Source organism: Aythya marila, assembly GCF_965140915.1.
Source record: "Aythya marila genome assembly, chromosome: 6".
Lineage (NCBI taxonomy): Eukaryota > Metazoa > Chordata > Aves > Anseriformes > Anatidae > Aythya > Aythya marila.
Genome location: NC_139047.1, coordinates 18,598,130 through 18,611,912, shown reverse-complemented (window position 1 = coordinate 18,611,912; position 13,783 = coordinate 18,598,130). Strand labels below are relative to the sequence as shown.

General features: G+C 36.1%; 1 protein-coding gene across 3 annotated transcripts in view; it reads right to left on the bottom strand.

Moving 5' to 3' along the window:
• Positions 1-13,783, bottom strand: part of SLC25A12 (solute carrier family 25 member 12) — a 50,668-nt gene that overhangs the window by 9,535 nt on the left and 27,350 nt on the right. For all 3 annotated transcript variants that reach the window (XM_082763773.1, XM_082763775.1, XM_082763774.1), the window contains 4 exons: positions 8,590-8,674; positions 7,953-8,111; positions 4,678-4,730; positions 4,405-4,485 (listed from right to left, as the gene is read on the bottom strand). In XM_082763773.1, the coding sequence (XP_082619899.1) occupies positions 4,405-4,485; positions 4,678-4,730; positions 7,953-8,111; positions 8,590-8,674 (378 nt within the window). The remainder of the gene's footprint in view (positions 1-4,404; positions 4,486-4,677; positions 4,731-7,952; positions 8,112-8,589; positions 8,675-13,783) is intronic.

Here is a 13,783-nt window from a genome sequence, read left to right as displayed (position 1 = left end):
TGAATGGAGGTTATTCATACACATCAAAAATACCAGTAATAAAAGCTTCTACTTAACCTTAATGTCATGTAAAATAACTCTACAAGGAGCAAATAAAGGAACTAAATCTGACAGCAAAGGTTATGAGAGAAAAGATGTAGTTTGAGATCCCACAGCAAACGCCTCATGACATGCCAAAGGCTGAAGGAAATACACAAATGACCCCGCAACATGAGACCTCTTGCCCTTTCCAATTCCACCCGAGAGGCATATGCTACAAAGGGGGAGAGGCCTATTTCAAGCCCTTCCTTCCTTCCTTTTTGAAACTACCACATCCTGGACCACAACTACGTCCCATACAAGCAGCTAAAATAAGATGTTACTTGAAGCAGTCTATTCTAAAAACATCAAAAGGACTTGCAGTTCTTTCTCAAGGCAAAGCTTTCATTGTTCACGTACCTGCAGCAAGCTTATGCCTCTTTTACTGAACAAGAAATTTCTCCCTGACTTTAAATGCCTGCCACTGAGATCAAGATAAAGCAGTAAAGTTGAATTTTGCTTCTAACTTTATCTGTTTAAAGTATATCAAAAGGGGTAGATTATCCTCAAGATTTTAAAGAGTAGTAGTATGGCAGCTAAAATTCTGCATTTGTGCATGTTAAATAAAAAACTAATATTTTAAATTATGACATTCTATTTGCCTTGTAAATAAATCATGTACACGTCTGTCTGTATGCATGTATATACAAATAGACAATTTTTATTTATCTACAAATATACCAAATTAGTTAGACTAGATGTTAGATTTAATGTTTAAATACATAACAGGTTCTAATCAATGGTACATTTTAGTAGACCTCTGTGTATATATATGCAAACACAGAGACACACACCTCCCACTCCTAATTGTCAACAGATGCACTGCCTACACCTTCAGGAAGGGTTCTTAGACCCTTTCCTTCTGGCACCCACCTTCTGCAGCACAAACCAGAAAAGTCTTTCAGATGAAAAGGGATCCATTCATCCATTCGAAATACCAGGCGCATTGATGGGAAGAATACATTTTTTCCTACGTAACTCATAGGAACTACAGTGTAACTTCACAGCATCTTTGTCTGCTGTAACAGTACTTATGTATCATTTATACAGCATTAGATGTTGACTTCAGCCTCCCTGCCCAGCTGAGGAGGAACAGCTACCCCACAGCACCCTGCCCTTCATGACGTACTCACATGCGTCATGTGTGTAAGTTCCTTTGGGCAGCACTGTCCATATCAGCTATGAGCTCTCTGCTTCCCCAGCTGCTGTCAGGATACGGGAAAGCATTGCCAAAGCCTCACTCAGTCTCCCTGCAACTCAAAGCTAATGGTAGCTGAAAATTTCAAATGCAGAAATGCAGGCTAATCACTGAATTACAATGAAATGTAATTTAATTAATTACAGTAACAGTAGGGAAAGAAATCATTTTCTCAGAACATGTCTAAGCATGGGTAGTGCTGTTGATGATTAACAAACCAGTAAACTCTCAGGAAGGTAGGAAGATAGGATATCAGTTTCCTCCATCAATGACCAGAAACCTTTTCCTTGACAGGTATGACCTGACCGATGTAACTGAGCCGCCCCACAAGCTGTTTTGCGTATTTCAAATACAGCCACAACTTGGGAGCAGCTGGGAATATTTGGGCTTTGACAGAGCGGACCCTACACTTCCCAATGACATTTACATTGCCCAGCGGCTAGCAGGTAAGTTTCAAGAAACACAGAGCACTGGCTGACTGCGGGAGGTCCCTGCCTTGCAGTAAGGAAGGAAGACAACTGACAGGCAGCTGACCGTACAAACAGGCCAGTGCCTGGGTGGATGTCTCTGTTAACAGCTATGAGAACGGAGACTTGTGCTTTTACTGGGGACACAAGGTTTTTCCAAAATCTTACAGCAACTGAGACAGAAATAGCATCTTCTTAATGCAGTCTTCTTGGAGTTGCTGATTCTGGAGGAAGCACATTTCTGTGAGTCGTCCCTTTGCTGGCTGCTACGGCACTTCTTGCGAACGCTCCAGAGCTGAGGATATCCAGAGCTGTGTGCAGGTTGTCCTGAATCACTACTGTTTTAATGTCAAAGGTTTTACCTGTTTGTGAATCTTAGAGGGCTGTAACACCCTACACAGCCTTTGATACAGCACTGCCATCCAGAGAGGAGAATTTGCTAGGTCTGCTGCAGTATTTCCCAAACTGCCACCACTTCCTCACAATAATTTTGTTGATTCCAGGTTGAGGACAGTGGTGTATACAATGTGTACTGCTTGAAAGGAGGCAGACTTTCAAAGGCGAGGAAGGCCTCTCTATAAAACTGCTAAAAATATGGCTAGCTCATCCACTACCAGTCCCACTATGTTTTTCATATGATGAACTGTATTATTGCTGTTAATCAAGAGAAGGCTCAATGCTAAGCACAGGTAAGTGAGGGGCAGAGATATTAGGAAGCACACCTCTCAGAACTACATACAGATATAATGCAGTTTCTTCTGATGCTATAATGTGGTGAAAAGCATGTTTTGAATTCAGTCTATTTATAATCTACTATTTGCAAAACATTTAAGTATTAAATAATTTATAAAATGCCACACAAATACAAATAAAAAGCTACCCAAATGCAGATACTGAAAGTGATTTTGGCACAGACAAAAGCCAAACAGTGCCACAGTAACCCATAATTTATACTAACAAATAGAGGAGGAACAGAATTAAGGAAAGATGGAGAAGAAAGGTAGTATTTCCCAAACAGAAAATCTTTTCTGCCCCTGCATACACAAAGCCCCTGTAACACGAGTTACATCCTTGAGTATAACTGCTGGTTATGTCTCATATAGTATTTTGTCAAACAAACAAGAAGCATACAATGAACAACACTAATTCCAAGCAAATCAACAAATAAGAGAGCTATCACAATGGATGAAAAGGACATGAGAGACAAACATATTAACTTGATACTGCCTTAGTCAATTGTTCCTTTCAAACCTTTTGAATAAACTCTGTAGGCTTACTAATAAAAAATTTGGTACCTAGGAAAAACTGAAATAGCTAAAAAGGAATTAAGCATCAGTGCAGACAGAAAAGTCAAAAACTGATTACCAGCTGATTCAGAGAAGGCAGCAAAGAAATTAAAAGCATCCGTGAAGTTGCTAAACTATGACCAACACCTCTCCTACAAAGGCTAACTTAATCTAAAATTCTCCCAAATGGAGTGAAAAATGTTTCTCCTTTTTGAGGATAATATCAGCTAATAGAATCAGCTAGAAGAAAGGGTTGTGTTTGGACAGATTATAGATCTGCTTAGATTCACAAAAGCATATGAATTTCCAAAAGCTTATCTGAAACTAAAATTTCTCCCTGATTTTTGTATGTTCACTACAGTACGACAATAAGAAGTTATTTTCAAAAAGGAGTACTTATCAGGAAGAGAAAACACCTTTAACGTAGTTTGTACTTAATATTACACATTTCAGTACAAAAGAACGTAAAAATAATATAATTATCAGTTGTTCAATTTAAACTGTGAATTTAACTGCAACACAGAGAAAAACACTAATGAATTATATTCACTTCTGTTACAAATGATTTGTATGTGCTTTCTGTGTTATTGAGCTTTCCAAAAAGAAAGGTTACTCTTTTGCTAGCTATACATCACAGCTGCTTTCTCACATTTCTCAGAAAATAAACTTTGTACACTGACAGGTGAAGACTCAAGCATGTACCAGGCTGCCAAATTCAATCAGGCAGAACTATAAGCAGCCTCCCTTCAGGGCTGCTTCTTTGAATTAAAAGTTTGCAGAGGTCAACAACCTTTCTGCCCCAGGTTTTGTTGTAAGCTGAGGAGGTTTTATACCAGTCTGTCAGCCTACTCAACTGGAAGTTATTAGTGTTCTCTGCTACAAAAGAAAACTAACTCAAGCCTTAAACATTTTATAGGGTTAACAACTGTTGGGGAATCCCACAAACAAAATTATCCAATGTGCAAAAAACAAAACAAAAAAATCTATCATCAATATCAATTCCAACCACTTAGATCTTGCTTAGAGATCTGCTGAAATAGAGTTCTCCATCTCAATGAAATCACAATTTGTTTTTGAACCATTTAGATGAGGGATGTAGTTAGGGTCTGGAGTAATGTAAGTACATTTTATATAAAGTAATTTAAACTGAATTTTCATTCAGACCTGTTATCTGAAAGATAAGACTATATTGTTCAGTTTTCACTGAACACATTTTCATGAAGTAACATAAAGTACTTCCTCAGTTCTTGTGAATGGGAAAAAAAAGTTCTGTTCAAATCACCAAAGCACATGCATTAACTGCCACTCCAACTGTACTGCACATGACTGAGAATCAATTTTTCCTAGGAACAAATAGTACAGGATGGATACTTACACAGCCTCCAGCAAGGATCTCTGCGGGGAGTGGAATGGAACCATCTTTCTTCGTGAATTTGTCTCTGACAAAGTCATTAACCTAATGAAGATACAATAAATTACACACAGTTTAAAGTTATTCCTCCTCATTATTAACCTCTATCAAGTACATGTGTAACCATATTTATTAGAGTGCTTTTAAGTGGGCATCTTTCACATATTTTAGGAAATAAATCCTGTGCATGTTAACAAACGAAAAGATGCCAGAAAATAAAATAAAAAAGATACGTACAGTTAGCTTAATAGCCTTTTCTGGAGCAACACCTATCAGCTGTGGTAACAAGCCTATAGAAACAAAGACATCATAAGGCAACATTATCTTCCTAATAAAGAAACTAGTATTTTACAAGAGCTCTACAGAAATGCCTTCCTGCACATGGGATACCCTTTTAAGTATATGGCAGTTACCCTTTGAGGTAGATGTCATTTATGCATGCGAGGATACTAGAGCACTGCATATTCATACCTATATGATTTTATGCTAAGATTTTTTTTTGAAATTTGTAATGAAAAGGGTGAGCAGAGCCACTTTCTACAACCAAGTCGAGCCTGATGCTGTTGCTGTAGAGGTAAAAAGGTAAAGGACTGAACAAACACCTTATACATGTCTACTCACATAAGAGTTAATCTAAGTTTTAGTTAGAGTTTTTTAGCCCCTTGATGTAATTTTCACATAAAGCTCTGAATTACTTTTCAAAACAGGAGATTAATTATGATATATATACACATTATCAACTATTGTCTATTTGGCTCACTAAATCTGAGATTTCTGAAGGCTTCTGTCAACAAAGAAAATGAAGGATTTTCATTAGTTCAGTCCAAAATGGAATTCTTTAAACTCACTTACTATTAAATATTTTTTTTTTTATCTTGCCAAGGGGAAGCATTAGTTGGCAGATACCAATTTTGAAAGGCTCTTGCTCCTGGAAAATAACTGCTATCAAAATGAACTGCCTTTTGACAAAAGCACATACACCTTTCTAGGAACTAATAGGTTTAAGAAAAAAATCAGTAGATGGCAGTCTTAACTTCCTAACATACAATATTATAGCAGCATCTGTTATTTTAAAATCCATTTTCTCCATACTCATCTTGGCATATGTATAAGATTATAAAACTTAAAGAGCTTATCTTTATTAAAAGTGTTCATTTCTTAGTGTTATTCCGTGCTTTGGGAATATCAATTTGTCAGAAATGTCTGCCAATTAACAAACAAAAAATCCCAGGCTAATTATATCGAATATCAAACAACATCAACAAAACTATAATGATGCAGCTTTCCACTATCCATTAAGTGAAAAGAGTAACAGCTAAAAATTCATGAAAAGTATTCAAAATTCCCAGAAGTTCTTAGCCTGTAGATTTTTTTTTAGTACTTCCTTAAAAGGAAGCTCAGAGCTGAAGCTGAAAGAGCAGCAGTTAATATATGCACTGTAGTGTTTTCTTCCAACACAGTACTTTCCGTGCGATTTACAGACTTACTATGCTGAGGAAAGGTAGTTATTAAATACAAAGAAAGGTTGACAATAACAAAAAGAAATGCTGCCCTCCCAGCCTGAATCTCTGATCTACCATGAAAAGAAAATCCAGTTCTGCAGTGCCTACACTTTAAAAAAAAACAACAAAAAAAAAAAAACCTACCAGACAAAACACCACAAGACAACTTCCCCTCCAGCCTGCCTCCTCCCTTTACATGCAGCTGAACATCCCAGACACATGCTCTCTGTATTCTACCATAGACTAGCAAGGGAGCTTAGAAAATATTTTGTAATTAGTTCTGAAGTTGGATGCCAGGATTCAAGTGTCATGATTTTCTTGACCAAAAATTTAAAGTTCGTATTTAAAAATACAAACTTTGCAATATCCATTCAAATCTATCTTTTAAACTGCAGTAAATAAGTATATTGTGCCATTATATGGGAATACTATTAGGATAATTCAGTGTAGGAATATAAGAACACAGTTACAGAGAGTCAACTCTATAAACATTTCTGCTGCTTCAGCTTAGTACTCTCCGATACTGAATCAAAGACCTTAGAAACACGCTGACCATTACACGTAGTATTTTCAAAAGAACCACACAAACCTTTTATGCTAAACAATCTTAAAGACAGTTATTAAACATATTATTAAAAAATTAAACAAGCTGACATTCCATAAAACAAGCACATTTTTCCTCAAGTGAGAGGCATTGTTTTTAACTTATCAATGAAAAGCATTTGCCAAAGGTTAGAAAACCAAAATAAAAATAACATGTAAGCAGCTTTAGGAGCTGCTATGCAAAACCATGTCGGGGTGCAGGAGGGAGAAAGGAATCAGTACTACAGAAAAGCACTGTAGAAATCAAAGTGCGAAATAGAGTCATAAATGCAACTTCAAGGAGTATTTAATGAAAAATTTGGCAACAAAAACGGAAAGAAATTTACTAGTAAATCATAATTTACAGAGATCGCAGCTATTTCATTAACATATTCACTGACCTATTCCTCCCTCTACTTGCTTGCATTGCAAAATCCTGTAAGATCACCAAAAACTCCTCAGCGTTCATAGACATGCAAAGACTTCTCAGATACTTTCTTTAAAGGACACTAGCACTGACCAGTGTCTTCATGGACAGAGCACATTGCAATGCAGAAAAAAAGTCTGTGACCATCACAGAAGTTACTTTTCTCCAATTAATAAATAAACTAAAGATGTACAGATCCTTACGAAAATTGTGCTTTCTGTATAAAATGGCAATTAATAAGAGAATTCAACTAAATAACAATATAAGACTGACTAGTATGTGCCTTCACGTAAGTCACCTTATTGGTGCAATAAAAATTACTTCAAAACCTTCTCCTAAACTAAAACAAGATAACTAAGATAACTTTTCTAACTGATCTGATAAGTAGTTGCTTTGAATTCTTAATCTGTACTTTAGAAGAGCGTTTTTTTTAATATAAGTTATTTACTTTTTAAAGTAAATTAGAACAATATGTTACATAAACTGCAACATGAATTGCAGGCTGCGATTTCTAGCTCACAGTAGTCCCGCTACCTGCAAAGGTATGAGGCATAAGTAGACTGACATCCGATTTAACAAGTACCTTTCAAAATGACTGTATTTCTTCTCTTTTAATAAAAAAATATTTGCCATAAAATTGATCTTTATTCCTCACAGGCTAATCTACTCCGGATGTTCGCCTCCAGCGAAAAGCCACAATCCTCAGTTTGTGAGATAATCATGTCCACAACACTTACACCACAGAGATTAGGACTTTAAACAATCTAAGCACCAAGGAGCAAATCAGTAACAACAAGAAAGGCACGTTTTTTCCCAGCAATTATGATGAACAGTGCTCAAGGGAAGTTACATATTCAGCTCTATGAAACAGAAGCAAAATTGCATATGGTGTCAAGTTTCCTAGTTTTCCCATAAGACTAGTTCCTGAAGTATTAAAAAAAATAAAAAAAAAAAAAAAAGTAGAAAATCCCTAACTTGATACATGTATTTTATTCACTTACCTCTGTAAAGACCAAAAAAGCCTTCAAAACGCAAAACCTTTTTAAAGCAGTCAAAGCTGTTTTTATACATCAACTCTCCTACAACTGAACCGGTGGAACGCTGATTCTGCATACGAGTCTTCACCAGGTCTATGGGGTATACTGCCGTAGCACCAACAGCTATGAGAAAGTATTTGAAGTATTATTTCTGCAACATCATTGTTGGTTTGTATATAATTATGATTATTTTCTACATTTATTTAAACACAAAGAACATATAAGGTGGTAAGGTCTCTGGTATCTTGGAAGTAAGAAAGGCCAATACTGAAAATCCAGAAAACAGTCTCAATGAGAATAGATTTATTATATATGGATTTATTATATATTGTATAAAACCATGTGTCCAGAACAAAGACAACTAAATCAGGAAAAGAAGCAATGAGAACTATCAGTAAAGAAATTTGTTACTGAAGGGTTTCAGCTGTTTGTGGAGGAATACTAGAACAGAAGCAATAAAGGAATGGCATAACCAGAAGTAGTTCCGCCCTCCAATTCTTCATGTATATAACCAAGAAATGCACTTGAGATGATCCCATGTAGTCTGGCATGACAGACTACTAACCCAGGTTTGAAAATAGGAACCAGACAAATTACTCACCTCCAGCAATTGAGCCCAAAGTGAACCTGTAAGCTGACTCAGCTACCTGGAGCCAGATAGGCCTGCCTAACTCTCCATAAGATTGCTATGTAAAGAAAAGAAAAGAAAAAATTATGCTTCAAAACCTGCATGGGAAAATAAAGATGCCTATGAATTGGCTTTTGTGAAGTTAAGGAAAGAATGTGATAAAAATTCGTAGCTTTATGTTAAGGAGACAAAAAGTCATTCTCATCTAACTTCCATGATCCCTAATGAGTAAAGCATATTTTTCAAACACGCCTTTCATAACATGTTCTTCCTTACACATTCCTGGTAAAATAACAACAACAACAACAAACTGTGGTCAAGACAAAGTAGATAGATATAGAAATCAAGTTTGCTACTTTTTATTCTGTTGCTTTTGAACTTGCAAGGCCTGGAAACCCCCTTTGTCTCAAATAAAACTCAGTATCTCAAAAAGAATGCAGTATCTCACAGGCGCCATCCATCATCATGGTAAAATATTTTAAGATCACATATACATTGCCACATAACATAAACATGACATTTAATACCTTCAAAACAAGCAAAAAAAAAAAAAAAAAAAGTCAATTATTCCCCAAAGCATTGTCCGCAAGACTTTTTCAAACAGTTGATGACTTACAGACATAATGATGACCTCACTCACTTCAATCACATACACTATTATAAATATGTTAGGGTTTAAAATAAATACAAATCTCTACAGAAAATATTTATAGAGATTCACAATCATATTATTAGATGTTTATTAGATATAATAGCTGATAAACAAGATGTAACTTGCACAGTAAAGTACACAAAATGAGCCAAGTTTTCTTCTGAGCATACATAAGGGCATTAGAGAAGAATTTATACTATGTAGTACAACTTCTCTCAGTTATATAACTAGCCAAAATACTAAAAGTTAAAACCCATATTAAAGCAAACAAAATAAAGCCCACCTCCCAAACACAACCACCTTTTTGTCCTTAATAGCAACCTGTATCATTTGCAGATGCATTTCAGACAGCACAGCTGGGATTGATATGGACCTCAGAAGCTACAGAGAGCTTTGCCCCGATGCATGTTTTGAATTCTCCACAAAGATTATTTCACACAGATATTTCACAGCTAATTCACCAAGGCTTCTTAACTCATTTATGTTCAGCTTACTGAGGCTCTGAAAAGTGGAACATCCACAGAAAGACAGCACGTACTGCAGTGTCAGCAACCCTGTTTGTGCTGGTATTACACCAGATGTGCGAAAATGTGCCTTTATTGTATAATGTTACACTGTGTGTACACAATGTAGGACAAAGGTCTGTAAGATTAAGATGCATTCCTTACTAGTAAAAAATATATAGTTTTTCCACAGAAGAAAAAGATACAGCTTTTACCATTTTCTTCCACAAGACATTTTCCTCCCCAACAATATAGATTAACAGAGAAAACAGAAAAAATCTGGATAGCACCAAAATTATAAATTGTACATGTGGAACAGTTTATTAAAAAAATAAAAAGCATGAATCAAATGAAATGCAAAGAAAAACAACAGATCTGAAAAATTTACTATCCAAAACACTAAATTTTCCTGATTTAAAAAAAAAATCACAACAAAATAGTCACAAAAATAAATTCCAAAATACAGGGGTATCTTTTGATTCATGTAATTGAAAGATTCGTGCAATAATAATACCCCTAAAAGACTTAGAAATGAAACAGGACTGGTTCTTCATTCCACAAAAATCTTCTGGTACATTAGCACACCTGCTTCCTTTTAGCTGTTTTAAGGTTATTCTTTTTCTACGAAGCTCCAGAGTTCTCATCAAATCCAGTCACTACATTCAGACATAAATCTTAATGAATACATCACTGGATGTTAAAAATCAAATTCTTTGTGAAGGAAATGTCACTTTTATATTATTAGATAAGCGTTCACAAAGTTTGCAGTTTACTTGTGTGTTCAGATGGATATGCAAATGAATGTAATTAATGCTATAGCTTTCAAATCATGAATATTTATAAACAGAAAATTACTGTAGCTGTCATCCCCATAGGATATTCAGCTGCCAGGCTTTAAGAAAATCTTACACAATGAAAAAAACTGACAATAAAGTAAACATGGTTGAAAGCAAACTAATTTCCATTTCCACCAAATCTACAAAGATGGAGTGAGTTCATGTAAAAATCTAATTTTCCTTTTAGAAGGGATCTTAAAACCATATAGAAGTGATTAGAGACTTGTTTTCATTTTCTAGTGACAGCTGAACCTCACTGGAATGATATTCTCTCTTTCACAAATGGGTATCTTTCATTGTATCAATACAGTTAAATTAAATACCCTGGTTTCGGCTGGGATAGAGTTAACTTCCTTCCTGGTAGCTGGTATGGTGCTGTGTTTTGGATTTTGTATGAGAACAATGTTGATAACACACCAATGTTTTAGTTGTTGCAGAGCAGTGCTCACACAGAGCCAAGGACTTTTCAGCTTCTTGTGGTGCCCTGCTTGAGCCCTGGCTGGACACATTTTCTGTCCTATTAAATTGTCTTTATCTCAACACACAAGTTTTACCTTTTTTTTTTTTTTTTTTTTTTTTTTTTTTTTTTTTCCCTGATTCTCTCCCCTATCCCACTATGGGGAAGAGGAGTGAGCGAATGGCTGCATGGTGCTTAGTTGCCTGCCAGGTTAAACCACAACATCAGGTAATAAAAGATTAACTTAGGATAAGGCCCAGTAAAACACCGCTCCTTATAAAATGAAGAAAATGAAAGAACTTTCCTTTTGCTGTGCGCTGTTAACACAGAACATAGAGCAGGATGAAAGCATAATGTATTACTCCAAGAGCATAAGAAGAATATGTTCTAGTGAGGAGTGACACTTTTTTCAGCGAGCTTATTTCATAACACTGTCGAGCTACACAGGTAATTCTGATGTGTAAAATACAACGAGACAAGTATTTTATTTCCTAATAATCTACTCAGGAAGGTGAATGCCACAAAAGCACCGATTAAAACTAAAGCTGCCAGTTAAGAATGCAGTTACGAAACTTCATTAAAAATACTTCTCCTTAGTCTGGACAAACATTGTATACACATCTCTGCATCAATTAATTCCATCATTCTTGTCTTTAGGAATCCATAGGAAGACTGTTACCACTAAGTAGGGTTGGGACACATACATGTATTTCATTGCCTCAGATATGTCTAATTCCTTAAGGACAACAGAACGGTAACATTAAGAACAGATCAGACACTGTGTTTCAGATGAGTTTGTTTGAAAGACAACTGGATGACCAAGCTGTCACAAGAGTAAACAGAATAAATCCCAAGTCCCACATACTACCTATATTTTATGTAGAAGAATGTTTTCACCATAGCAGTTGAACTAATTCAAGATTTTCCTGTCATTGAGATGTATCCTAGATTTTCTAGTGGATAGAAAGGTTCCTACTTAGAGGAACCTTGTTGTAGTATGTACACAAAGTGAGCTGAAAAAGGACAGGCTTTGTATATACAAGCTTTTATTTTCAGATGGAGTCCTGGGACCCTCATCTGCTGGCAAATACAGGACTCTCACATGGTGAACAAGGCATAGGTGGTTTTGTCACCGCACTGTGCTGCCTGCTTTAACTCAGAACACCTTACTGCAGTACTATCTGTACAGGGTAGGGGATCTGAATTTCACCTTTTGGGAGATGGTGTAGCTTGGATTTGCCAGGTCACTACTGACAGCTCTCTGCCCTCCTGCCCCAACAACCCAGATGACTGAGCTACTTGGGAATCAGTTGCTGAATCACTGCAATTTAGGAGCAGTATTATAATGCACGTCATCACCAGCTTCAGTTCACCATACAGGCTGAGCTGCTGGATGTGGCAGTACAGCAGTTGATTCATTAGAAGCTCAACTGTCTGTTTATCAATCAAGGAAGCTGTGAGCAGAATTCAGCCTCCACCAGGCTTCGCCTACTTGGGAATCAGAGCCCTTGGGTGTCTTCATGGGCACCACAAACTTCTAACACTGACTGAGAGAACTGGAGTTGTTCAGACACTGTAGGAAAAACCTTCACAATGAAAAACTATATTTCTCTCCTGAGTACACAAATATGTGTTTAGTCAGAATTATGACATTCACTCATACAAGATGTTAAGAATTAGATATCCTACCCTTCTTCATATATTACAGAGAGAAAAAGGATATGGAGACATCCTTGGAGCAAAATGCCCTGGTTCAGATGAACACTGGACATTATTGTATTCTCTTGTAAAGCTTACTTGGGAATGTACAGCTCTATGTGGAATTGTACTTCCTTATGAAGTTCTAACAGTAAAAATAAACAAATGATAGTGCATCAGAAACTTCTAAGATCATATCCTACCTTTTTTGTTGTTTTGCATAATAAATACCAATGTGTAAACGATCTTTGTATTGAATAATTATGTAACCATGTAACTCACCATGTACGTATGTCTTCCTTTCTGAATCTGCTGTGTACCTGTTTCAAGGATTTTCTTGACTGCATAATTAGCTTTATATTATTAACACTTGAGTTAATTCCCCCTCTGAGTAACCCTACTGAGAACAATCACCTACAAAATGCTTCGGAAGAAGGAATCCCCTAGCATATACCCAAAATAAAAAAGAACAGAACGGAGTATTTCTATGCACAGCATAAGAGACTTCCCATCAAGTTGCTAGTTTTGGTATCAGTAGTACTTGGATTCAACCTTAGAAGAAGGTTAAGGTAAAATTTAAATCACAGCTTAACTAGCATTAGACATACCTGCTTGCAAAAGACAACTTCTCAATTACATATTGAACCAAAAACATACAGAAGATACAGCCTCCAAATCTAGACATCCTTATCATGTAAACTTGCCAACAATACTCCTGATAGTGGGCAGTATGGTACCCAGTAACTATAATGGAAAGTCTAAACATTAAGCTAAAGACCTGCACAATGTTTGGTCCTAATTCTTTAGTTTTTACAGTTGTACAAATAACCATAGAAGTGTGAAACAATTTATATTAAAAATCCTAATGGACAGTCTAGGACTCTTATGCTGTACTATACATGCGTATATTAAAATAGAGCGATAACTGTAAAGGTCTGGTAAAACAGCGGGTTAACTTTCTACTACTGTTATTTTTCATCTTCTAATTCTACCCTTTTCATCAATCTCAATAAAGCTGAAT